The following is a 27964-nucleotide window of genomic DNA, read 5'->3' as shown; positions in this document are numbered from 1 at the left end:
TGAAGAAGACAAGTATTCCTCACTGGCGTGTAGGGGAAGTTCCTGTCACCTTTCCTGAGGTCCTCACCTCTGGTGATGCTGTGGGAGCAGCAGCGGGTGCAAGGCCTTCTTGGGTGGGAGAGGATGCTCTGGGACTCAATCAGCCGCCTGCTTTGGAGGGAACACAGGAATGGGGCAAATGAGGACAGACAGGTCCTTAGGAGCCCACTGAACAATGAGGGTCATTTTGCTTCTGTGTGTGACACCCAGGAGAAAGTAATGGAAGCCAAAAGAAAAGGCATTTCTAAATCAAGAGTCAGCAATCTGGCTTCCTAGGGCCAGATATTTTCTGTAAATTTGCATGTGCAGGAAAAAATAAGAATTAGCTCATTCTTTTTGAAGCCTGAATTAAGATATTTAGAAATACCCTATGTAGTATTTCAGAAGCAGGGGCTTAGTCCATTGCTTGGTGAGTTTTTAATCGAACAGACCACACTCTTGAACACAGTAAAACATTCATTTATATTTTAATCACAGAGACATTAATTTGAAAGACAAAATAGAATTACTGCTTTGTAAACACTCCTTCCTTTGAAGGAAGGAGTGTTCCTTAACTTAAGTTCCTTCCTTAAACTATACTTCTCACATAACAGGTTAGTCTAGCTGGGAAATCTCTGCATTTTATAAAGAAGCACTGTTTCTATGAGAAATTTAACATTAAAAACAATACTCAAAGTAACTAGAATATGGTATAGTCACAGTTCCAAATGCCATGGTAAGATCAATTTTTACATTTCCTTTCTGGACGTGACCTGTTACTTCTTCCCAGATTAAATCTTGCTCCCTTTTAATAAACCTTGAAATATTTATTGGTGCCTCATTCATATTGTCTCTCCAGGTCACAAATTTTTGAGGCATTAGATAAATGGTCTTAGAAGGATGTGAGAAGAGAATTGAAGAGGAGAAAAATTATATAATGATTGTACCAAACAATTTGTGACATGAACGTTGAAATTATTTCTTAATCATTTAAGAGGTGTTCAGATTACAAAGTTATTCTAAAGCATTTTAGCAGGTTAGGATTCATTGTAGGTAGAGATATCACAGCTTCTTACAAATGGCACGTATGTGATAGTTGTCAGTGAAGCATTTTGGCACCTCATACTACATGATGTTTACCCTGTAGGCATTTAGTGGATGATGCTGACCTTTGATTGCAGATTATCCCATGTGAAAGCAGTTTCTTCAGTGCAAGTCTCACAAGAAAACTGGCAAGAACAAAACTGACAACTGCCAGTATAGTGGCAGTAGCAACGACTGGTACGAGGGGATCATCAGTGGGAACCACCTGGGGAACAAGGCACAGAGGAGTCCAGCCCTGCAAGTGAGAGAGGAAGTTTGGTCTTAATATATCAAAGATCAGGGCACAAAGACCTTAAAAGGGATGGTTCCCAGATCAGAGTAGAAATAAGCAAAATTCTTATAGATTAATTGCTTTAAACTATTTGAACAGGCTTTATATTAGCAGGGACGACAGCTAAGCAAACTTAATAAGCAGAGACAACTGAGGGAATTAAATGTTTCTCAAGAAAGCTGGGAGTTCTCTCCCAGCTGGCCACCACATTACACAATCAGGCTGGAGCTAATTAGTTCAATGGAGTTATAGCACTAAAATGGGTTACACGTTACCTCTCCTTTGGGACGGCCAAAGCAGTTATACTTTTTATACAGGCAGGTGAAAACCAGGGGTTTGCAAGGTGTTGAAAGAAGAAATTTGTAGACATTTGGGTTAACCAGACAATCCCTTCCTTTTTATGGTGAAGTTAGCAAAAGCAGATTTCAGTGGCTAATGTCAGAAATGCAGAGCTATGGCTCTTCTTGAAGTCCAAAATAGGCTTAGAGTAAATACAAGAGAAGTTTATTTGACTTTACCAGAATTTCTACTCTGCCTACCCTCTTCTCGAAGCTGAAGAGGTCCAATAGACACTCTCACTTTTTCTTCAGTAGAACTTGTATCTCTCTTGGACCTATTAATACAGCCCTGGTAGCAGTGGGAGGAATAGTCACCGAATCTGCACACCACCAGCTCACACTGCAGGTAGACTAATGTATGGCGGCTAATGAACTCAAAGGCATTAAATTTGAACCGAGCAAAGTGGCTATAGGGGGAGTAGTACGTGGTATAGGAAGAATCTCTAGCACATCTAGAAAGAAATGAAACAGAGAATTAGTCTTCGTCGATACACACATGTACATTCATGCAAAAATACAATAGACTAAAACAAAATTTTATCATAGCCAGGTTAATGGTATAAAAATGCAACTTTCATAACATAGTATAGACTTTTAAAATATAAACGTAAGTAAGTCCTATGAAGCAGCTAGGGCATTGGCAACTCTTTTTTTCTTCCAAGAGAAGGAGACAAGAAGAGGGGCAAACAGATTCTTACTAATGTCTGTGTTATATGAGGCATAAAAAAATGAGTCTAATGCTTGACCTGATTTTGCTAATATACTTAATGCCTAGGATGATAGACTCCTGCTGCTAATTTTCACTATCCCATCTCATCTACCTCACTCACGCTACTTTGAATTTTGCATATAGGACAAGGATGAATTAGATCTTACTAACATTTCATTTCACTTAAATGTTATTTCTTATTTCCAGGCTCATACTGTAAAAATTAAAAATCAAAGACTGCTTTTAACAAAGACTTCTTGATAATAAAATCTAAACCACTCAGATTGGCTCTATTCTTTCAAATAAATGCAGAAAGGGTATTAAAACTATGCTTCTAATGACTTGAGAAAGCTCTTACCCATTCCTGATTATATCATAGGCCAGAGTGTTAAAATCATGAGGATCAGGTGATGCCACACATGTGTCCACAAACACGATCAGATTTGGGTCAGAGCTGTGAAGATAAGCTTGAAGGTACACATTTTGGTTCAGGTCGATGTAGTATGGAGAGTCGTGCACTTGCCGCAAGAATGACGAGGAATCATAAAAAGTGATGTTCACATCATATCTTCCAAACTGATTTTCATTAATGTCTATAGTATCCTCAGCAACATACATTATTTGCATCCATGTATTCTGTAGCATTTTGCAACTGATATGTAAGTGAATATTCCTTTTCCTCTTGATTATGTGCCCAGAAGATGTAACTTTGATCATGTTGGAATAGTTGATTGTATCAGCATTCTCCTGTTTAACATGTAATTTAAAATGAAGAATTGCATTTTTTGTCACCTTCCCTGTCCTAAGCTTTGATAGAGTAATATGCAATTTAAAATGTAGATTCATCTTAAATTCTTTAAACCGAGAAGCTTGGTGTTGGTCTTTTCTGCTCACACATTGTAAATAAACTTGCTGAAGTATGTAATTAAACAGAAATCAGAGGAGAAAAACTATTTGTTAAATCCAAGGCAGAGCCAACTCATTGAACAGCTGTACGAAACACTGATCATGTAGTCCAGAGAAGGGCATGATCAGAGGACTGGGAAGCTGCCAAATGAGGATAGGCTGGGAGAACTGGGTTTGTTCAGCCTTGAGAAAAGGAGGCTCAGAGGGGATCTCATCACCGTGTACCAGTACTTAAGAGGTAGTTACAAAGGAGATGGAGACTCCCTTTTTACACGGAGTCCCATGGAGAGGACAAGGGGGAATGGACACAAGTTGCTCTTGGGGAGATTCCGTTTGGAAACAAGAGGGAAATTTTTCACAGTGAGGACAGTCACCATTGGAATAACCTCCCCAGGGAAGTGGTTGACTCGGCCACGTTGGACACCTTTAAGAGTCGTCTGGACAGGGTGCTGGGCCATCTTGTCTAGACTCTGCTTTTCCCAGAAAGGTTGGACTAGACGATCCCTGAGGTGCCTTCCAACCTGTTATTATGTGATTCTATGATACACTGTCATCCCAAATGTGCATGGCACTTACAGTACTACATCTCCTTTAATTCACAGAATTTTCATATTACTTCCTCCCCTGCTTTCCTTTCTAGAAGTTCCTTTCTATTAAGCATGAGGATTCCCTAAGACGTGGAAAGCTGAAGCACTAAACACCTCCAAGTCTCCTTGGTTCACTTCTTAGCACTGTGGACCACAATGGCCCATTCATGACTCTTTTCAAAGTGGATCCTGCAATTTAGTGCTCACAATGGTGAGCATACCTCTCGTATCGTCCCACAGCCGTTGTAGGGTATGTTGAATATAACCTCGTGTGATGTGACTGTTGGTTTACAGTGGCTGTCGTTCAGGGTGACCATCTGCGCTGAGTAGCCTTGAAACTGGAGATAGTCTTTGCTAATCACTGCATGCATGTAGTCTGGCAAGCACAGGAGGCCTGGTAGAAGAAGAAGAAGATAAAATACATTAGTGACTTCAGGAATTTGTTAATGATTAAAGGTTGTAGCTGAACCAAATGTTGTTGTTTTCTTAATTTAGAAAGCAGGCAGTTCACACACCAGCCCATCATATTTCACCCACATCATTTCGTTCCCTGACATCTTTAAATATAATCAAATATTTATTTTGCAAACAAAAGCAATAAACAGGCTTGTCCATTAAGAAACACCAACCAGGAACTTACTAGTGTTGTGATCTGCTGGAACGGAGGAGTAGTGAGCCTGAAACCCTCTGAAGGTGTATCTAGAATCGCTGTGGAAGCAAACCGTCATCATGTTTGAAGAGGATGTGTACGTGGGAAAGGAACCAGAACAAAGTCTCCCAAGAAGCTGGGAAGAGTGTGGCGGCCCGTCATAGACTTCAATGTAGTCATACTGGCAATTGCCGCTTTGCAACCTGGCAAACAAACGTCAGCAGCTTGTCAAAAATGTTTCAGAAACTCTGGTTTAACTGCCTAACACATGATAAAATCTTTCAGCACTTAAAGTTTTGATGGCAGAAGTTTTACTGGTATTGTATGTAGCTGTAGCAGCAAATTGTGAGCAGAAAATGCTACAGTAAACCAGATTCTGTTCTGGTCTTCCAACTGCTGGATGTTATAGAAAGTATCTTTAAAATTGGGAAGGGTGCCTGTTTCATATAAGTTTTCAAACTTCTCAAGTAAGTTTTGACTTTGTTATTGGCTCAGGGAATCAAAGTTTTACTTACGCAATATCTCTAAATGTGAGCATAACACGGAAATTATTCTCTACTTGTATTTCCCACACACAGTCAGCATTGTTTGGATAACTTCCAGGGTAGAATGGACTCTGCAGCATCCCAGAGGAATCTGAGATTGAGCCACCACAAAAATAGGGTGCTGCAGAAAGAAATGGAAGAGAATTTACTTACAGTAACCTCTACAAAATCATACTTGAGCTGTACGTGTCTCATCTGCAGCTGCTGCTGAGCTGCTGAGTCAGGCCTCCCACTGACTGCAGGTGATATTCTCTACAACCCAAATAAAAATAAATATTTGTCTCTGGTTTTGGTTTACTTTCATGTCAGATTTGGGATTCCCTGTCACATCCATGGTGTCAGAACCTGGTGTCAGTGCCTTCCCGAACAGAAAGCATCCCCTTGGTTACTCTGCTGCTTCTTTATTCTCCTAAGGACTTCGCAAGATAAATAAGCTGCAAGTCTTCTAGGAAACTCTGTAATTTTATGGTGTCAGACTGAAATAAGAACTCCAGGCTCTTGGGCCAAGTCTTAAATATATCTCATTTCTCCTATAAGTTTAGCTGCAAAAAGCTTTCATATGCCTGCCAGCTTGAATGACAGATAATTCTTATGTTAAACACACAGATAATCCTAAAAGTTTTGTTATAAGAAGGTGAGCACAACCTCTGAACTTAATCCCTACAGGATGTGACACATAAAGGCAGAAACCCCCCATTTTATATTCTTGCACAGGGACATCCCCCAGTGCAGCACACTCCCCCCTGCCTCAGGAATTTCAGATTCTAGGGCTATTGCAACATTGGGAGTATCAACTCTACCCAGACACAGCGCCTTCCTCTGATCAGCCTGGTCAGGCTCCCAGGCACCTTCACTTTCATACTATTTTTTACTGTGAATGGTCAAGCTCTGAATCCAAAATCTGCTTTCTAAGGCAAAAATTGCAGGCTGAAGACCATAACAATTCTAGTAAGCAGAAGAGCCAAAACTTACACATTCCAATACTTGAACACGATCAGGTCAATACTGATGTATGTGGTTAAAAGTTAGAGATTCAGACAACACCTCCTAAGCTTTGACCCAGCTGAAGAGCCCAGATAGGAAATGGTTTGCCCACATCCAAAGAGCATAACTGCAATATAAGCATCACTGAAATGCAAGGGGACATCACAGACTGGCTAAGAATTATTATTCAAGTTTAAAGTGATATTGCCATAGAAACAAAAGCCAAAATTAAAAAAGCCCAACAGGGAGACAGACCACAAATAAAAAAGGTGAGAAGCACCACAGAAGAGCATTACCTGGTGGAGGTGTTGAGGTGTCCTGAGCAGCTGTGGGTGTGGAGGAAGAAGAGCCAAAATTAAGATTTGTTGCTCAGGAGAGATGTGCTGGGGTGCACACATAGCCCCAGCATATTGGGGCATAGGATGAACTGACAGGCATTGTGTAAAGGAAAGGATGGGGACAGTAGACGTGGACACAGAGGTCATGAGCTAGATGGGAGAGCTGGTGGCCCCTGCTGCCCACGCACCTGCACAGATGACACTGGCGTCCTCCATATGCCAGCAGTTGTGCACACCCCAGCCATTGTGCTGACACATCTGGAGGAAGGGCTCGTGCCCACTGCACAACAAGTTGTCCAGGAAGATGGGCCCGGAGCCGGGGCCGAAGTGCGCGTTGCCCGGGGCACTCATGGCCTGGCCGCAGCCCAGCTGCCGGCACACCACCTGGGCATCTCTCATGTCCCACCAGTCATCACACACCGTCCCCCAGCTGCTGCTGTGGTACACCTCCACGCGGCCCTCACAGCCGTTCCTCCCGCCGGAGAGCCGCAGGCCCGCGCCTGGGGTGAGGCACATGGGTTAGGGTCCCTCCAGCCCGGCACCCTGCAGTCCCCAGGTGGGCCCCTACAGCAGGGAGCCTGCACGGCCGCTGCAAGGCCAAGGACGGGTCTGGTGGGTGCAAATTACCTCTTGAATACGACCAGCCTGTGGTGGACGCTGCAGCTACGGATGCAAGTAAGAATTTGGTGTCAATGAAAAAGGCTCTGAACACAGTCAGCACATGTCATGCACCCCAGATTAGCCCATCTTCCAGGAGCTCCCGTCCTATGGCACTTCATGTCATGTGGCGGTCTTTCTTTCAGCTGAAATGACCACTGTGACTCGTCTGTTTTGCTCAGCCCATCTGCTCCCCTGGTCAGGAACCACATGCCTATGGAGGTCTAACTTGCATTACAAAATATTTGATGCAGCAGCTCCCTCTTTTCTAGCCACATCCCCAATCCCAGAGCATCTCTAGGAAGCAGCTATGTCACCACCTGTGCACAAACTGGAGGGGCGAATGCAGAATGATCCCCCATCACAGTCCCACCAGTCGCTGTGAGAGGAAACCCCTGCCTGAACAGTTTCCTTCAGCAGCAATGGCTGCACAGGTGCTGGCCCCAAGCCACAGCCCCACAGTTCACCAGCTCCTCTCCATTCTCTGGTTGCACCCTCACTGTGGTCTTGGGTGCCAGGAATGGCCTAACTGGAGTGGCCTAACTGGGATGAGAGACTCCCTCCAGTGCAGTGAGGTCTGTGAAGGCAGATCAGGGGCACGAAGGAGATCAGTGGGTGACAGTGGACAGGGTTACCTGGAGTGCTCTCCTCTAGTGTGGTAGACGGTGGTGCTGTGGTGGTCGTCTCTGCTCGGGAGGTTGTCTCCCCTGTGGGGCTTGTTAGTGCTGTGGTGGTCGTCTCTAATGGGGAGGTTGTTCCCGCTGCGGGGATTGTTATTGCTGTGGTGTTTGTCATGGAAACCACATGGCACCATGTCAGGTTCCCGCCAGCCCAGCACCCACAGTCTCCACCTCCCGGGCTGTTTTGGGGATTTGGCTGCGGTGACTGTGAGCTGGGGTGGTGCAGACCCAAAGGGAGTAGGGGAGGCCCGTGGCTGAGCAAAGACCCTGGGTGGGTGGAGGGCAGATGCACCATGTGCAGGGACGTTCTGGGGCGTCCGTGCAAGCTGCCTGTGGGCAGAGGCGCTCAGGGCGCTGGGCCATTTTCAGAGAAACCTGTTGCACACCTTGAGCGTGGCCCGTCCCCTGAGGGCGACCACTCATGCACCGTGGATATGTTTGGGTCCATGGCACCTGACAGTGTGCCTGCAAGGGTGCTGGCCACCTTGGCTTGACATTGCAAAGCCACCACCGTGCCCTGGCATCAGAGCAGCAGCCTGCGTCCTGGGCTGCCCTGGCTGGCGGATGGGACAGAGGCGAGGGATTACTCCCATCCACTTGGCACTTGCTGCCCCAGAGCCAGGAGCCACGGGGTACGTGGCAGGGCAGGGCTCGGACCTGTCACCACTGCAGCCGCCCTTTGGCAGCAGCTCAGCTCCTCCCCAGCAGCAGCCCCCAAACCTCATGGCCCCTTGCCATGGGCAGAGACGAGCAGCAGCCCTGCGCCGGGTGGGCGCAGGCCAGCACATCCTCCCTCCACGCTTCTCGTGCTGGGCTGGGGCTCACTGCAAGGCTGGGAATAAGCTGGCTGGGCACCACTTACCTGTTGTGTAAGGCCATTCAGCAGGGGGGGTTGGTTGTGCACCTGCAAGGAAGAAGATGGAATGAATGAAAGGGCAGCAAATGCAGCAGGCTTGTGGCAATGGATGGACATGGACATGGACATGGACATGGACATGGACATGGAATTGCAAGGCTGGAGCACTAATGGCAAGAGGGACTCTGTCCTGCTTTTCCCCTTGCAGACACCACCCTGACATGTACCCAGTGCTGCCCCATCCTCCCCATGCCGTGATCCTGCAATTCTGCTCTTTGCCAACGCACTGAGCACCTAGAGCTGCAAGTGTAGGGGGGCTGCTGTGCCCTCTCTGTGCAAAAATGGGCCTCTTGGAAGGCTCATGTTTCCAGCCCAAGGCAGCAAGAGCTCCCAACCTCGCCACTCTGCCCTGGCTCTACTGAGGGAGGTAAGCAAGGTTGCTCACAAGGGAGGGCACCGAATCCTGCCTGGTGGGATCTGCGGGAGAGCTGGTGGCCCCTGCTGCCCACGCACCTGCACAGATGACACTGGCGTCCTCCATATGCCAGCAGTTGTGCACACCCCAGCCATTGTGCTGACACATCTGGAGGAAGGGCTCGTGCCCACTGCACAACAAGTTGTCCAGGAAGATGGGCCCGGAGCCGGGGCCGAAGTGCGCGTTGCCCGGGGCACTCATGGCCTGGCCGCAGCCCAGCTGCCGGCACACCACCTGGGCATCTCTCATGTCCCACCAGTCATCACACACCGTCCCCCAGCTGCTGCTGTGGTACACCTCCACGCGGCCCTCACAGCCGTTCCTCCCGCCGGAGAGCCGCAGGCCCGCGCCTGGGGTGAGGCACATGGGTTAGGGTCCCTCCAGCCCGGCACCCTGCAGTCCCCAGGTGGGCCCCTACAGCAGGGAGCCTGCACGGCCGCTGCAAGGCCAAGGACGGGTCTGGTGGGTGCAAATTACCTCTTGAATACGACCAGCCTGTGGTGGACGCTGCAGCTACGGATGCAAGTAAGAATTTGGTGTCAATGAAAAAGGCTCTGAACACAGTCAGCACATGTCATGCACCCCAGATTAGCCCATCTTCCAGGAGCTCCCGTCCTATGGCACTTCACGTCATGCGGCGGTCTTTCTTTCAGCTGAAATGACCACTGTGACTCGTCTGTTTTGCTCAGCCCATCTGCTCCCCTGGTCAGGAACCACATGCCTATGGAGGTCTAACTTGCATTACAAAATATTTGATGCAGCAGCTCCCTCTTTTCTAGCCACATCCCCAATCCCAGAGCATCTCTAGGAAGCAGCTATGTCACCACCTGTGCACAAACTGGAGGGGCGAATGCAGAATGATCCCCCATCACAGTCCCACCAGTCGCTGTGAGAGGAAACCCCTGCCTGAACAGTTTCCTTCAGCAGCAATGGCTGCACAGGTGCTGGCCCCAAGCCACAGCCCCACAGTTCACCAGCTCCTCTCCATTCTCTGGTTGCACCCTCACTGTGGTCTTGGGTGCCAGGAATGGCCTAACTGGAGTGGCCTAACTGGGATGAGAGACTCCCTCCAGTGCAGTGAGGTCTGTGAAGGCAGATCAGGGGCACGAAGGAGATCAGTGGGTGACAGTGGACAGGGTTACCTGGAGTGCTCTCCTCTAGTGTGGTAGACGGTGGTGCTGTGGTGGTCGTCTCTGCTCGGGAGGTTGTCTCCCCTGTGGGGCTTGTTAGTGCTGTGGTGGTCGTCTCTAATGGGGAGGTTGTTCCCGCTGCGGGGATTGTTATTGCTGTGGTGTTTGTCATGGAAACCACATGGCACCATGTCAGGTTCCCGCCAGCCCAGCACCCACAGTCTCCACCTCCCGGGCTGTTTTGGGGATTTGGCTGCGGTGACTGTGAGCTGGGGTGGTGCAGACCCAAAGGGAGTAGGGGAGGCCCGTGGCTGAGCAAAGACCCTGGGTGGGTGGAGGGCAGATGCACCATGTGCAGGGACGTTCTGGGGCGTCCGTGCAAGCTGCCTGTGGGCAGAGGCGCTCAGGGCGCTGGGCCATTTTCAGAGAAACCTGTTGCACACCTTGAGCGTGGCCCGTCCCCTGAGGGCGACCACTCATGCACCGTGGATATGTTTGGGTCCATGGCACCTGACAGTGTGCCTGCAAGGGTGCTGGCCACCTTGGCTTGACATTGCAAAGCCACCACTGTGCCCTGGCATCAGAGCAGCAGCCTGCGTCCTGGGCTGCCCTGGCTGGCGGATGGGACAGAGGCGAGGGATTACTCCCATCCACTTGGCACTTGCTGCCCCAGAGCCAGGAGCCACGGGGTACGTGGCAGGGCAGGGCTCGGACCTGTCACCACTGCAGCCGCCCTTTGGCAGCAGCTCAGCTCCTCCCCAGCAGCAGCCCCCAAACCTCATGGCCCCTTGCCATGGGCAGAGACGAGCAGCAGCCCTGCGCCGGGTGGGCGCAGGCCAGCACATCCTCCCTCCACGCTTCTCGTGCTGGGCTGGGGCTCACTGCAAGGCTGGGAATAAGCTGGCTGGGCACCACTTACCTGTTGTGTAAGGCCATTCAGCAGGGGGGGTTGGTTGTGCACCTGCAAGGAAGAAGATGGAATGAATGAAAGGGCAGCAAATGCAGCAGGCTTGTGGCAATGGATGGACATGGACATGGACATGGACATGGACATGGACATGGAATTGCAAGGCTGGAGCACTAATGGCAAGAGGGACTCTGTCCTGCTTTTCCCCTTGCAGACACCACCCTGACATGTACCCAGTGCTGCCCCATCCTCCCCATGCCGTGATCCTGCAATTCTGCTCTTTGCCAACGCACTGAGCACCTAGAGCTGCAAGTGTAGGGGGGCTGCTGTGCCCTCTCTGTGCAAAAATGGGCCTCTTGGAAGGCTCATGTTTCCAGCCCAAGGCAGCAAGAGCTCCCAACCTCGCCACTCTGCCCTGGCTCTACTGAGGGAGGTAAGCAAGGTTGCTCACAAGGGAGGGCACCGAATCCTGCCTGGTGGGATCTGCGGGAGAGCTGGTGGCCCCTGCTGCCCACGCACCTGCACAGATGACACTGGCGTCCTCCATATGCCAGCAGTTGTGCACACCCCAGCCATTGTGCTGACACATCTGGAGGAAGGGCTCGTGCCCACTGCACAACAAGTTGTCCAGGAAGATGGGCCCGGAGCCGGGGCCGAAGTGCGCGTTGCCCGGGGCACTCATGGCCTGGCCGCAGCCCAGCTGCCGGCACACCACCTGGGCATCTCTCACGTCCCACCAGTCATCACACACCGTCCCCCAGCTGCTGCTGTGGTACACCTCCACGCGGCCCTCACAGCCGTTCCTCCCGCCGGAGAGCCGCAGGCCCGCGCCTGGGGTGAGGCACATGGGTTAGGGTCCCTCCAGCCCGGCACCCTGCAGTCCCCAGGTGGGCCCCTACAGCAGGGAGCCTGCACGGCTGCTGCAAGGCCAAGGACGGGTCTGGTGGGTGCAAATTACCTCTTGAATACGACCAGCCTGTGGTGGACGCTGCAGCTACGGATGCAAGTAAGAATTTGGTGTCAATGAAAAAGGCTCTGAACACAGTCAGCACATGTCATGCACCCCAGATTAGCCCATCTTCCAGGAGCTCCCGTCCTATGGCACTTCACGTCATGCGGCGGTCTTTCTTTCAGCTGAAATGACCACTGTGACTCGTCTGTTTTGCTCAGCCCATCTGCTCCCCTGGTCAGGAACCACATGCCTATGGAGGTCTAACTTGCATTACAAAATATTTGATGCAGCAGCTCCCTCTTTTCTAGCCACATCCCCAATCCCAGAGCATCTCTAGGAAGCAGCTATGTCACCACCTGTGCACAAACTGGAGGGGCGAATGCAGAATGATCCCCCATCACAGTCCCACCAGTCGCTGTGAGAGGAAACCCCTGCCTGAACAGTTTCCTTCAGCAGCAATGGCTGCACAGGTGCTGGCCCCAAGCCACAGCCCCACAGTTCACCAGCTCCTCTCCATTCTCTGGTTGCACCCTCACTGTGGTCTTGGGTGCCAGGAATGGCCTAACTGGAGTGGCCTAACTGGGATGAGAGACTCCCTCCAGTGCAGTGAGGTCTGTGAAGGCAGATCAGGGGCACGAAGGAGATCAGTGGGTGACAGTGGACAGGGTTACCTGGAGTGCTCTCCTCTAGTGTGGTAGACGGTGGTGCTGTGGTGGTCGTCTCTGCTCGGGAGGTTGTCTCCCCTGTGGGGCTTGTTAGTGCTGTGGTGGTCGTCTCTAATGGGGAGGTTGTTCCCGCTGCGGGGATTGTTATTGCTGTGGTGTTTGTCATGGAAACCACATGGCACCATGTCAGGTTCCCGCCAGCCCAGCACCCACAGTCTCCACCTCCCGGGCTGTTTTGGGGATTTGGCTGCGGTGACTGTGAGCTGGGGTGGTGCAGACCCAAAGGGAGTAGGGGAGGCCCGTGGCTGAGCAAAGACCCTGGGTGGGTGGAGGGCAGATGCACCATGTGCAGGGACGTTCTGGGGCGTCCGTGCAAGCTGCCTGTGGGCAGAGGCGCTCAGGGCGCTGGGCCATTTTCAGAGAAACCTGTTGCACACCTTGAGCGTGGCCCATCCCCTGAGGGCGACCACTCATGCACCGTGGATATGTTTGGGTCCATGGCACCTGACAGTGTGCCTGCAAGGGTGCTGGCCACCTTGGCTTGACATTGCAAAGCCACCACCGTGCCCTGGCATCAGAGCAGCAGCCTGCGTCCTGGGCTGCCCTGGCTGGCGGATGGGACAGAGGCGAGGGATTACTCCCATCCGCTTGGCACTTGCTGCCCCAGAGCCAGGAGCCACGGGGTACGTGGCAGGGCAGGGCTCGGACCTGTCACCACTGCAGCCGCCCTTTGGCAGCAGCTCAGCTCCTCCCCAGCAGCAGCCCCCAAACCTCATGGCCCCTTGCCATGGGCAGAGACGAGCAGCAGCCCTGCGCCGGGTGGGCGCAGGCCAGCACATCCTCCCTCCACGCTTCTCGTGCTGGGCTGGGGCTCACTGCAAGGCTGGGAATAAGCTGGCTGGGCACCACTTACCTGTTGTGTAAGGCCATTCAGCAGGGGGGGTTGGTTGTGCACCTGCAAGGAAGAAGATGGAATGAATGAAAGGGCAGCAAATGCAGCAGGCTTGTGGCAATGGATGGACATGGACATGGACATGGACATGGACATGGACATGGAATTGCAAGGCTGGAGCACTAATGGCAAGAGGGACTCTGTCCTGCTTTTCCCCTTGCAGACACCACCCTGACATGTACCCAGTGCTGCCCCATCCTCCCCATGCCGTGATCCTGCAATTCTGCTCTTTGCCAACGCACTGAGCACCTAGAGCTGCAAGTGTAGGGGGGCTGCTGTGCCCTCTCTGTGCAAAAATGGGCCTCTTGGAAGGCTCATGTTTCCAGCCCAAGGCAGCAAGAGCTCCCAACCTCGCCACTCTGCCCTGGCTCTACTGAGGGAGGTAAGCAAGGTTGCTCACAAGGGAGGGCACCGAATCCTGCCTGGTGGGATCTGCGGGAGAGCTGGTGGCCCCTGCTGCCCACGCACCTGCACAGATGACACTGGCGTCCTCCATATGCCAGCAGTTGTGCACACCCCAGCCATTGTGCTGACACATCTGGAGGAAGGGCTCGTGCCCACTGCACAACAAGTTGTCCAGGAAGATGGGCCCGGAGCCGGGGCCGAAGTGCGCGTTGCCCGGGGCACTCATGGCCTGGCCGCAGCCCAGCTGCCGGCACACCACCTGGGCATCTCTCACGTCCCACCAGTCATCACACACCGTCCCCCAGCTGCTGCTGTGGTACACCTCCACGCGGCCCTCACAGCCGTTCCTCCCGCCGGAGAGCCGCAGGCCCGCGCCTGGGGTGAGGCACATGGGTTAGGGTCCCTCCAGCCCGGCACCCTGCAGTCCCCAGGTGGGCCCCTACAGCAGGGAGCCTGCACAGCTGCTGCAAGGCCAAGGACGGGTCTGGTGGGTGCAAATTACCTCTTGAATACGACCAGCCTGTGGTGGACGCTGCAGCTACGGATGCAAGTAAGAATTTGGTGTCAATGAAAAAGGCTCTGAACACAGTCAGCACATGTCATGCACCCCAGATTAGCCCATCTTCCAGGAGCTCCCGTCCTATGGCACTTCACGTCATGCGGCGGTCTTTCTTTCAGCTGAAATGACCACTGTGACTCGTCTGTTTTGCTCAGCCCATCTGCTCCCCTGGTCAGGAACCACATGCCTATGGAGGTCTAACTTGCATTACAAAATATTTGATGCAGCAGCTCCCTCTTTTCTAGCCACATCCCCAATCCCAGAGCATCTCTAGGAAGCAGCTATGTCACCACCTGTGCACAAACTGGAGGGGTGAATGCAGAATGATCCCCCATCACAGTCCCACCAGTCGCTGTGAGAGGAAACCCCTGCCTGAACAGTCTCCTTCAGCAGCAATGGCTGCACAGGTGCTGGCCCCAAGCCACAGCCCCACAGTTCACCAGCTCCTCTCCATTCTCTGGTTGCACCCTCACTGTGGTCTTGGGTGCCAGGAATGGCCTAACTGGAGTGGCCTAACTGGGATGAGAGACTCCCTCCAGTGCAGTGAGGTCTGTGAAGGCAGATCAGGGGCACGAAGGAGATCAGTGGGTGACACTTGACTTGTAGGATTGCTGGCATCAGCAGAGGTTGTACATTTCACCATCGCGGACAACCTTCTGCGGAAGCTCAGGTCATCCCCAGGAGCAGCCTGGGCAGTGGTCTTGTGGTGGTTCTTGGTTCAGGCCAGCAGGGGATCAGGCTGCCATGAATTACCTGTTGAAAACAGCCAGCCTGTTTTAGGCATGTTGTGCCTGCTGGCATCTATTCTGTCCTTTTGCCCCGTCTTTCCTAGTAGGTGCTTGCCTCGCCCAGGGTTAAATGCCAGTGAGGAAAGAGGTGATACGCACCTTTTTTCTTCCTTTCTTCCCGAACTCAAAATGAGCTGCATGTATTTTATGCAAAATTTCTACAGAAAATTTAGACAGCATGCTAAGCACGAACTATTTAAGCACAAAAGGAAATTCTTTATGAAACGCAAAGTAGAAAAGCAGTGGAGAGAAAATGAGTTTCAGTATCTATGAAATCTTAGTAAAACTGTTTTAGGAAAACAGCATTAAATTTTTTTCACCTCAATAGGAAGAAAAAGGCATTTTTTAAGAACACTTGTTTATGTATTTCTTCTATTCATTAAAGAACAAGGAGATATCGCAATTTGCATTGAGCACTCCTGAAACTTAGAATGTATAGCATAGCTTTCCTGCCCTCAACCTGCATCTTACTAGAAGTATGTATGTGTAGCACTTCTACATGATGTACAAAGCCTCTGCTGACCTGGGTCCAGAGCGGAGAAAGCAGAGCAGTGGCTCAGGGAGATCACCAAGGCTTCAGGAACAAAGGAAGATCCAGGTTGGACAGCCAAGATCATGACTTTTTCCTAAACTTTTGCTCATCGGGCTGCTACAGTGCAGCCATATAAAAATTACTAGGCAGACAAATTGCAATTCATGAGACAAAATGCACTACTGAAGGTCAACAAGCAGAGCACTACTTTGCTTAAAATAATGTCAGAATTAGGCCAAATGAATCCTTCAGAAAAACTACAGAATTTTAGAGAAAACAATAGCCATTCTTTATTTTTCTCTGTGGTTTATGCAATTTAACTAGATGCTGTCTTCTTCCTCTAAAATTTTTTAGCAGAATCTTGAGGACCCAGAGTCTACCTATCACAACCAAATCCTATAGTTTTTAAAAGTAATTTTAGTGGAAGAATTCCACTAAGTGTTCAGAAGAATGGACACTGCTCTCAGCAGGATTACAGAAATTTCAAAGGGAATCCAGTGGTTTTATTTCTTATATGCCAGTAAAATATTATTAGAGTTTGAAATAAAGAAATACTTAATAACCTATCATGTATACGTCTGATTATCACATTCATTCGGATAAAGCCCATCTGCTTTCCCGTTTGAGTTAGCTTGTTTAGACACTCTGCCATGAACAGAATGAAAATCCTGATTTGAGAGATCAATTTTTTGGTGAAGAGTTTATTTAAGACTTTACCACTAAGTGTAAGTGAGTAAATAAATGTTGTAACTTAAGATCTGAAGTATTTACACTTTGGAAATCAAAACATGCACTCGGTGCTTATTATACTTTGCATTTCTGCCAAATACATATTTAGATTGTTATTAAACACTGAATAAGTCATCCAAAGCAAAACAAATCTAAGAAGTTAACAGCTTCAGGATTTCTTCGCTACACCTAATTCTTTGTTGTTAGACTACAAGAACAAAGAGCGTGTCCAAACGAAATTTGTTCCTATTTGTATGCATTTAACTTGCACTTCAAAGGGAGAAGCTACAAAAGTGCACCTTGACTTTCTTCAAATATCTGCTTGGTCATGAACATTTTTGTACCAGACTCACAGAATTTTTGAAAGGTGAAACAGCAAACCTGGCAAAAAGTCAGAATGGGATTGGGAAATTAAAGCTGATCTAAAACAGTTTTATTTGCTTTCATTCAGTGTCTTAGATCACTGTGAAAGCGTACTCATCAGCTGGTCATGTGTTTAGACAGGTAGCATCCTGCGTCAAAAATACAAAAGCTGAGATTATACAAATACAGCACTTACTGTGACCCAGGAGACAGAGGCAGGAGCTGGGGAATGAAGCCAAGAGCAGAGAGAAGAACTGGAGCAGCAAGAGAGAGATGGCTTATCACCAGGCAAGCAGAGGACAGATGAAGGAAAACGGATTAGGTGGATGATGGCAATATAAATTATCATAATGATGCTTAAATAACTAGCTATAAAAATAGCCTGCAATTATTCTAGGATATACATAGAACTATTTAGCTCAAAATCACCTAAGTTCCTTAGGAGATAGAAACCAATCATGTAAGGAAAAGTCAATGACAAAAAAGTTTGAAATAAAAACATTTCATGTCTGTCAGTATTTTTAGATGTCCCTTGTTTATCCACAGTGCTAGACCATGAAAACTAACATCTTGTTGTATCTCATTAAATTGTACATAAGATCAAGATGAATCAAATAATTCAAGCAATATTAAATATATAGTAGAGATATGTGTGCATATGCTCTGGAATAAACATACTTTTTTAAAAAAACACACCAAAAAAACCTCCAAAACATTCTTCCATAATTCTTAGATCAAATTTCTGGAACTGGAAGAACGATTCATTCATAACATACAGACACAAGTATCACAGGCACTAAGGCACTAAGACAAGCACTACCCTGTGGCAGAAAAATGAACTCCACCAAATTGTTTAAATCATTCTTATAATTCACTATGATGATTAGTTCATAATTTTAGTAGAACAAAACTGTGCTATCTATCTCTTTCATCCAATTTCCCTTTTAGTCTTTTGCCCAAACCAATACCAACATGAATGTGATTTCTAGTCGCAGAATAAACAAAGAGGACCCCAATCAGTCTTCGTATTTTTTTTATGCACCTTGGAACAAGTCTAAATGCTTTACCTGATTTGACCTCCAGGACTGCTGGACCTAACAAGAGTAGCCATGTCAAAATCATAGTGGTATCCATCTCATCAGGTGCTGTTGGTAGAAAGGACCATCAGAATATATAGCCTGTTTTGGAAGGGGAGTGGCTATATAGATTTCTCTTTCTAAAGGAGAACAATGAAACAACCTCAATCCTATGATCTGAAACAAAAATATGTTTGATCTGTTATTCAAGATTTTGTAACTTCCTGGGTTTTGCACTAAGATAATATCTCAAGAGTAACATTTACCACTGCCTGGAAGGAAATATTTATGCTACTATAGGTTTCACAATCATCATGTTGAACAAAGAAAATGAGCTCCTATCCAAAGATACCTTTCAATTCTGGCTGATTAATCTCATTATCTTTCTTTTATGGGGAGATGCCTTAGCAGGTCTGGGGAAGGTAGTGGAATCTTGAAAAGTAAATGGATTTTAAACGGGGTTAAAATAATAAAAGAGCTTTGTAACTTGGTTCTAACTAGTGAGGCAAGTCTCCCTGGGGAGCCATGAATTTCTTACAGGCTTGGCATACTCAAATAAAATAAGACCTGATGGCCCTGTTCAAGTATGATTGGGAGTGTCTGAACGTAACCCACCGGAACAGTGGCTGAAGATAACTGAGAGATACTTAATGGAGACAGCTGCATCCTATCAAAATTGCAAGCTCCACCACCCCATCCATTCCTCTGCCATCAGCAGCAGAGCCAACAACAAGAAGGTTAAGGCAGGAGGTGGCTGCAGCCTCTTGGTGGATTTAGGAACCAGTGGAGAGGTAATGTGGTAGAGATGTGAGGAGAGGAGGAGAGGTAACCAGTGGTCCTGGGCTGAGCTACCAGTCCAGGACCTCAAGAAAGAGAGCTGGAGTGGTAGCAAGAGGACCTGGCTTGAGAGAGGCATGAAATATTGCTTGCTAGTTTCCTTGCTTGAAAGCCACAGCTGTAAGCGGAGGGGAGATCATACCATAGTGTGCGAGTGATAACTTTGCCTTGCACGTGGGTAATTTGCTCCAGATAATTAAGGAGAGAGACTGAGCCAAGCCTTGCAAGCAAATCACTATAAGATACCTGAAGAACCTTGCAGTTGAAGTCAACACTTCCAGCCCCAATATGAACCCATTCCTTTTTGTTACTTTTAAGATCAAGTCAAAACTCTATTCACTGAGACACTGTTAGTTTGCAAGAAATTGTCAAGAGAATTAGGGTCAGCTGATAACTTTTTGTGAAAACTGTGCAGAAAAATCAGTGGATTTTGTGCATTTTTAAGTAAATTACGTAGGTTGCAACTTAACTTTATTCTAAAATTTCCTTTGATCCTATGAAACATCAAACGGGGGAAAGTGTTCAAAGTTCTATTAAGAATCTTTCTTAACACATTTCTTGTTTAAATTTTGCATAGTGACAATTAGAGCTTGTCATTCTTTCAAGAATGAATCCAAAGCTTTTCCACAACATGGAATAATGCTTAAATCTCATTCATCACTCTCTTGCCAGAGTAGTTACTTTCCTGTGTTCCTGTGTTTTAACCATTTAACAAGGCTGATGACCATCCTAGCACTGAAGAGTCAGAATATTGTTCTACATCTGATTCATACTGCTACAGCCATCATGGCTTGAATGGCATTATCAGCAGTTAAAATTTGTGGCACAATTTTTGCCATATACAAATTTATTGCCTCCAGGGGCAGTCATCAAGGATGAAGACTAAAGTTCAGGAGCCCAAGGGAAAAATGACTTAGAAGGTCTTTCCACAAAGGCCAGCATTGTTGGAATGGCAGAAGGAAGTGCAAAACACAAGAGGCGAAAGATAATGTTGGAAGCCTTGCAAGTGGACATTATGATGGGTAAATATGTTTCTTTGTTATACAGACAACCTCATTCGCACATGGATGAGGAAATGTACACAACACCTGGTATTCATTATTCATATTCTTCTGGTTTTGACATTTTGGCAAGAAGCAGAAAAAATCCAGTATATTTGACTGACCAATCGATCAGTGCAATCAGTGAAGCAAAAGCGATGGATAGCGATTCTTCTCTAAACTCCTGTAATAACTGAAAAGGGTGGGGAGGAAGCAGAACATGAAAGTGACTCCCAGATGGTTCAAGTGAAAAAAAGCATTTCAAACTGTCTAGGTAAATGAACAACACTGATTAATTAATTTTTCACTAATTAATTCTTTATTACAAACTTTAGAGATCCTGATATCTCTAGACATCTTGATTATCAGACAATCCTGCAGAGTAGGAATAGATAAATGCTATGTTCCAATTAATTTGAATTAATTAATTAATGCAAATACCATGCAGCACATGTTTTCCCACTGATTAGGTAAGTTTCTTGCAGTAATACATTTTTGCTCTTTAGAACTTCTTCTGGCAGCTTGAAATGTTTCTCAGCACATTATTCTGTGAAAGAAACTCCACCAAGCTCTAAAACCACTTTCTTTTCTACTGACTATTGCTAGGAGAGTTCTGCAGACATACTGGCTTTTGTGAGGGTCCAAGTGAAAACCATTGAAAAGACATAGATTAATCAGCTTTCATCCATGACTATAAGAAAGTATCTAGCCTAGAATGAGGGTATCCACAGACTTCTGGACAAAGAAACGATAGTCTGAATCCATGTGTTAAGACGCAGTGAGACAGCTACATCTGATTTATCAGGTTCCTTGACGGCCTCTTGGTCTCTGTTGCGTTTGTCATGTGAAGCATGTAATTGCAAATCTATCTGCATTTGTTTAAGGGTGAGGATGCAAGTGGATCAGAACTGTCTAAGACTGAGTCAAATCCACTGGATTTATGATAGAAACTTTCCTGAATGTGGTGGGGCAGGACGTGGGCAGGAAGGTTCCTGGCAGAGACACCATTCACCAGGTACGTGTACCTCTTTCCTCATTACCAAATCCAGTTTTCTTGAATCCTGCATTTCTGTAATACTTGTGGATCCAGGAAGGTGGCAGAAAACAAGGAGGATGATTCTGAGACACCAACTATTTAAATAGTTTAGAGGTGTTTTCTATAGCAACGTTTAATAGGGAAACCATTTCTACCTTGCATTCTGATACAACCTTGGTATATCTCCATGTGGGACCCCTGGCACTGATATAGTATGGGAAGACAGGTCTGAACAATACAGGCATGTTGCAGACTGGAGTCACCAACATCCTAGATCTTTCTGCTTGTCTGATTACAATAATATTCAGAGACTAGGAGAAGAAGTGCCATCAAGCTATGCCCTGAAAAATGGTGGGGTAGCAACACTGCAGCAACAAGGTGCCAGCAGGAGCAGGGGCAGGAGAGAAAACAGCAAGTCTGGGAAGAGCAGAGGGGAAGGTCCTCCTGTACTGAGGTAGGAAAGCCCAGGTCCAGGAAAGTCTTCACTGTGCTGAACGGGCTATTGGATTCCTCCGAGCCTGGACAATCTCCGATCCACACAACAGGACCAGATGAAAGGCACATCAGCCTCCCAGATTGCTCTGCCCTTTGAAAGTGGCTGTAGGCAGAGAGGAGGGGAGGACCCTCCTCAGTCCTTGTTCCTCATGTGTGCACAACAAAATTCACTTCCACTTTCTGTCAGCAATGCCAGTCCTTCCTTGTATGGTCCCTTCTCCACAACATGGAGAGGTGACGAGAAGCCTGCATGGAGTCACCAGCAAAATGCAGCTTGCAGGAAGAGATGGTACAGGCTGTAATGATGATTCCTGTCAGAGCTACCCACATCCTCCTCATCAGGTCAGGATATCACCCTAGAGTATAGCTCACCTTCCTTACACGTCACTACTTTGCCTCTGGCTCACCTCACACATAGTGTATTATACTGTTCCCAATGATCTTTCCTCTTTCACAGCTGGCTAGAAAACAGGAAAGTCTGAAGGGGAACGTTTCTCAGTCAAATACCAGTGACCTTTCCACCTGTAGTATGTGGCCTTCTCCAGACAGATTCTTCCTTTATTAATGTTTTTATTTTGTTTTATCACAGGGAGAGGAGACCTGACACACTTCCTTATGGCAACTTACGTACATGCTCTCCCCCATGCATTACAGGTGTAGAAATGCGTAAGAACAAGAGCACAAGTGTTGCTTGGCAAAGTCACTTTGTCAGAAAACATGTTCTCCAAACTGATGATGCAGTAGTTGGGAGTCCAAACACATAGACAGTATGTGTCCAAGTACACAAAAAGAAGTATTGCTCAAAACCCATTTTCTTTTCTGTTTCTTTTTTTAAATTACACATTTACGTAAGAGATTTGATTATATTCACCCTCTATACAAAATCTTATAAATGGGCTACATTTTCTCAGAGGAACATGGAAATGTGAAGAACCATACCCCCCAAAATAAGGAAAGCTGTACAGGAGCAATTCTTTATGTGCAGCCCCTGTGCATTTTTGCTTATGGCTCATTACTGAGATATTTTGCTGCAAAGAAATATTTTTCTTTGATTACTTTCCAGAGTATCTTATGATGCCATACAGATATTTTATCTTCATATCAGCAATGGCAAAATAAGTCAGTTCTTCTTTCTCAAGTCACCTAAATCAGTCTTCTCAGACAGACACTCAACTGGGAGCTCAGCTGACATCCTCTGACATGTCCAGCATTGAAGATGGTAGCTTATTTGGATGCTGAGATGGAACAATCAACCTTTCTTTAGACCTTTGGTGTATATGGACTTGAGGATTTTAAAGCCAGGCTCCTTTATAAGTTCAGTTCATTGTAACACTGGGTTTTACCTTAGTATAGTACATTCTTCAAACAAAGTCTGAATGGTGGAATAGTCAGTTAAGAGTTACTCTCTTCACAGATTGCAAAACCAAATCATGAAGCAGATGGTTGGTGAAAATATCCTTCCACCTGCAAGCGTTGGATTGCCTCTCACATTATCTGGTACAGGATGGGTTCCTGCAGTTTACGCTTTAAAATATATCCTCCCACAGTAAGAACAGCAGCTGCCAGCACCACGGCAGCCAGAGCCAGAGGAATGTGGGAGCTGGCAGCAGGCGCTGAGCTCTGAGACTCCTCTTTCACCTGGGTGTCAGAGGTCAGCTCTGTGCATAAAAGAGAAAGTGAGAGGCTTACATTTTTTTTCATGAGCTAGTTAATCTCAAAGGCAATTAGACAAGGAGAACTTGAATTAAAGTGTTGCAATGTGGATCTGAGAAGAAACCAAATTGCTTTATTGCACATTGTTTCACAAATGATCCTGTGGCCATGCCAAACAAGTAAAGATTATGGCACAAAATTAAAGAGCAACGAAGAAGTTGCAGTGATTACACTCTAAGGCCATAAGATGCTTTTTTCTGATAGTGGAACAGCAGCTACAGGACACTGGGAAACATTTCCAAGGGGACCTACAGATTGCTTGCTAATAAATAAAAGACACGCCAATCAGGCACAGACAGCTTTGAAAAATTAATGTAAATACTGCAGGGAGATGAGTTACATCTCATCCCTCTTCCCACAGAACTGAATCTATTGCCATTTGATATGTGCAGGACAAATAATGGGTCTAAACTATGATAGAGAGGAAATAGCTTTAAGCATTATAAAACAATTTTATAAAAAGTAATTTTAAAAAATTCCCATAAGAATTATAGGAGAGTTATGGATAAACTAGCAAAGGCATATTTCAGAGCTGGATTTCATGTCCAAACTGACATGCAAACATGCAGTAATATAGAGTCTTATGTTATTTAAGTTATCTAAACTTACCAGCATTCCTGTTCTCAGAGTGAGCTTCCCAAAGTTGAACAGCTCCAGTAACAACACTCACTTTTTCCTGGGAAGAACCTGCATTCTTCTTCAACCGACTAACAGAGCTGTGATAGCAGTGGGAAGAGGAGTCATTGTACCTGCAAACCACAAACCCATGCTGCAGGTAAACTGATGGGTATCGATTAACAAACAAAAAAGCATTAAATGCAAAAGATCTCTGTATGGTGACTAGTAAGAAGAGTAGGTAGGATCCTTACTGCAGCTGGAAAGATATAAAATTAACAGATTAACTATTGTGAATAGAAACACTATTACAGTACCTCTGTGTAATGTGTTTCTTATACTATTACCAGAAGGTAATAGTATAAGAGAACTTAGGATTTTTTTTAAAAAGTGTATTTTTAGCAAGAAGAGAAATAAAGAAACAAAATTAAGTAAGAGTTGCATTGATTTCTACCACAATAATGTACACAGCACAGACATTTCATAGCTCAACAAAGTTCCTGTAAACATGAGTAGCTGAAAAATAACTAGTGGTTCTGCTGGATTCTGTGCTTCAGGTAAGGACCTGTTTTGCAAAAAGGCCCCTGCAGGTTGTTGCAGAAGCAGAAAGGGCCATTTCTACTCTGGAAGGGCAAAACTAATTCTACTTCACTTTTTGTTTTTTGGACAATGAACATGCTGTATAGTCCTTTGATGTTTGTAGAGTACCTTGCTTGAGGAATCTCGACACCTGACAGAGATCTCCAGATGTTTCACAGCACAAGTTGCTAGGTCAACTTTCCTGTCAATGAGTTTAACTTCCTGACGATTACTAGCCTTAGAAGCTACCTAACTTAGATCCTAGTCATTCTGGTTTAATTTAAGCACCATGAAAAAAAGATCATAATAATTCACCCACATCTGTTACCCCAGAGTATTTCAAAGTTATCATTAATTATCTTCGTGCCTCAAAAAAAAAAAATCCATTGTTCTCATTTCCCTAATAAAGACCCTAAGGATTTTAAGTCCTCTCATTCTTAGTTTATTTTATACTGCAGTGATATCCCAACACACCCGATACTTACAGATTAATATTATTGATTTTAGATTCAGTAAATACATTTGCTTTTGACACAGTTCCTTGTCACATGAATAAAAATTAACTGGGAAATGATCAGAATCTATTTGCCCCATCCCCCTGGTGAGTGTCCTGCTCACAAAGGTAGAGCATCGCTGTGTCCTGCTTAGTCAATATGTGTTTTTATAAATAAAATTAAAAGAAATGCCGACAGGAGGAAAGCCTTAAGATTCATATGAAGTGTGAAAGGGAGGACATTCACCCAGCAGGCAGGAGGCACTCTATTGCTTCGTTAGCCTGTCACAAGCCTGACTTCCAGCTTAGCAGTAGGTTATGATGCTGCTAAGAGTACTAATGTGAACACTCTCCCAAGAGGCAGAGAGATTCAAATCCCATCAAGCACAGAAGGGAAATAAATTAGCATGAGGCTTGCATTCCTGGAACAAAACAGGATCCTTTTATCCTTCTAGATCATTGTCAGTTTTGCATTCCTTACAAGAGTCCACAACTTCAATGTAAAAAAGGCACATTTTGTATCAAATTAAGAAAATGGTTTAGGTTTTTAGAATAGCAAGAAAAGGCTAATGAATTTCCTTTCTTTTCAAACAGACTGTTTTGTATTCTAGTTATGATGCTGCATGAAACTATTTGCAAAACTCTAATTCTGAAGTATGGAAATGTAGAGCTATTGACATCCCTACATTTCATGCACCTATTTCAGAAACAAATTCAGACCTCAGTTTCCACACTGCCTCCTTGCGTGAAATCTCAGTGCTTGACTGCAACTTCTGAATGGCATTTCTTTGTATAATATATCATATTATATTATTTCATATCATGTCTTGTCTTATCTTATTACATTATATTACATTATATTACATTATAGTCATGCTTTGCAAAAAAAGTCTTTCTTAGAAGTATATTTGTATTGAGAATTGCAAACAATGTACACTGGCCCTAAATCACCTCTTTTGTAAGTGAAGATCTTTCAGAACAAGGCATTGAGATAGTTTTTAAATAATTCTTTAGAAATTTCTTACCCACTTCTGATCTCTTCATAAGTCAATACTCTAAAATGGCTGGGATCAGGTGATGCCACACATCAACCACCACCAGATTTGGGTCAGAGCTGTGAAGAGAAGCTTGAAGGAACAAATTCTGATTCAGGCCAATGTAGTATGGAAAGTCATGCACTGACCACAGGAAAGATGAGGAATTGCAGAATGTCAGGTTCACGTTGTATCTGCCCTAGGGGGTTTCACTGACACTAATGATGTCATCAGCAATGTACATTACTTGCACTTGGGTGTTCTGGAGCATTTTACAGTTGATGTACAAGTGAAGGTCCTTCTGCTTCTTGATGATGTAACCAGAAGCAGGCACTTTTATCAAGTTGGAGTAGGTGATCGCTTCTCTATGTGTGAGGTCCTAGTATTAGCCAGAAGAAACATGTCATGCTTAGAAGTCCCAAGCATCTTGGATGGGATTGTCCACTTAATTCTCTCCTATACTTTGTTCTGTAGAACATCACTGAAATAGATACAGGGTTGACCTAAAGCCTGAAAGGATAAGTAGGAATGTTTAACAAACCTTAGCCTCCAGAAACACATGCTTCTTTCCTGTGTTTTGAATACCTATGGGCTACAACACCCCTTGCAATTCATGACAACTTTCTAAAGGTCTACATAAATTTCCATGCCCAGACTTGGACAGCTCTCCAAAATATATATACACCAACCTGTCTGGGGTAATGGGTCAGTTTTGAAGGGCTGAACAAACAAAAGACTAAGATACTGCACTCACACAATTCCCATGTAATATTTATAATTCATTTATAAGCATGGGAAATATGCTTGGAAAGTGTGATTGTAGTTGAGGTTTGAGACCCATTTATTGACCAAGCAGGAATTGGTTTATTTATTGAATACTTTGAAATCTGAGCATAATGCGGAAATTATTTGTACTTGTATTTGCCACAAACAATCTGCATTATCTGGATAATTTAAAGAATAAGAAGGACTCTGAAGTGTTCTCGAGGAAGTAAGAAGTAAGCCACCACAAATATATTTTCTAGCTGAAAATAAAAATAAAATAAAATATAGATGTGATTCATTTAGATTTACTTCTGACCAAATCAAAATACAATTTTTGTATCCAAGCCAAGGTTAAATCTCCAGAGAAAGTGAATAGTTATGTTCTTCTCCATCAGGCTACAAGTGTGATGATCTATTCAGAGAACTCTGACTCTCTCTTGCTATTTTGCATTTGGTAGGCTTCAGGCAAACATATGTATGACAGAAAGTAAGAGGTGCTGGCCCAAATAACATAAAAGCTAGAGAAGAAAGAAGAGATTTCCCACATAATCAACACAGCCTTAAACCCCACCCCACCCTGCCCCCAGCAACAGAATCTGACAGACAGAGGAGCAGTATGTTGGATTTAAACAGTTAATATCAATAATGTTTTTTTCCCCAAAAGTATTACAATGTGCAAATGATACAGCTCCAACCTATAAAGTAGTAACTAATACACCTCCAAAGTAACACACTGGAAAGACGAAAAAAGCAGACACACCTGGAGTAGTCAATGGGGGAGGGGGAACAGTGGTTGTGGTTGTTGCATGTTAGGAGAGGAAGAGAAAGGAGCAGGTGAGGAACTTGTGGATGAAGGATCACTGCTGGGTTTTCTCCCAGGACTGGGACATTGGTGCCACCCTGTCACATGGGCGATGGAGAGCTTGGGGGTTTCAGTAGGGTGGTCTTCCATGGTGGGAACAATAAAAACCACAATCTTTGAACGCATCTCCAACACATAACCTAATTGTGGCCAACAAGGACCACTTTTTGAAAGCAGACTAGTATTTAGGAAGGAAAAGCAATGGTACCTGAGCACACAACACCAGCATCTTCCTGGTAGCCATAGTTGTGGAATCCCCAGCCACCGTGGCTGCACTGAAAGAGGGAAGGCTCACTCCCTGTGCAGTGCACATCGTCACA

The 27964-nt window shown here is 46.0% G+C and overlaps 1 protein-coding gene across 1 annotated transcript; it reads right to left on the bottom strand.

The window, feature by feature from the left end:
* Window positions 1-482: 482 nt before the first annotated feature.
* LOC142063842 (scavenger receptor cysteine-rich domain-containing protein DMBT1-like) lies at window positions 483-27964 on the bottom strand (the record flags this gene model as incomplete). The annotated part of the gene is made up of 15 exons (XM_075108120.1): window positions 483-1357; window positions 1933-2183; window positions 2799-3187; window positions 4155-4327; window positions 4574-4785; window positions 5098-5275; window positions 6614-6949; window positions 8649-8690; window positions 9156-9458; window positions 10945-10961; window positions 11670-11985; window positions 14192-14503; window positions 23107-23241; window positions 23906-24076; window positions 27853-27964. Coding segments are annotated over 15 exons (2991 nt in total), but the record flags the coding sequence as incomplete, so codon positions are not given.

Source organism: Phalacrocorax aristotelis, chromosome 12 (genome assembly GCF_949628215.1).
Source record: "Phalacrocorax aristotelis chromosome 12, bGulAri2.1, whole genome shotgun sequence".
Lineage (NCBI taxonomy): Eukaryota > Metazoa > Chordata > Aves > Suliformes > Phalacrocoracidae > Phalacrocorax > Phalacrocorax aristotelis.
The sequence above is the reverse complement of the archived record's forward strand: the minus strand, read 5'-3'. Positions and strand labels throughout refer to the sequence as shown.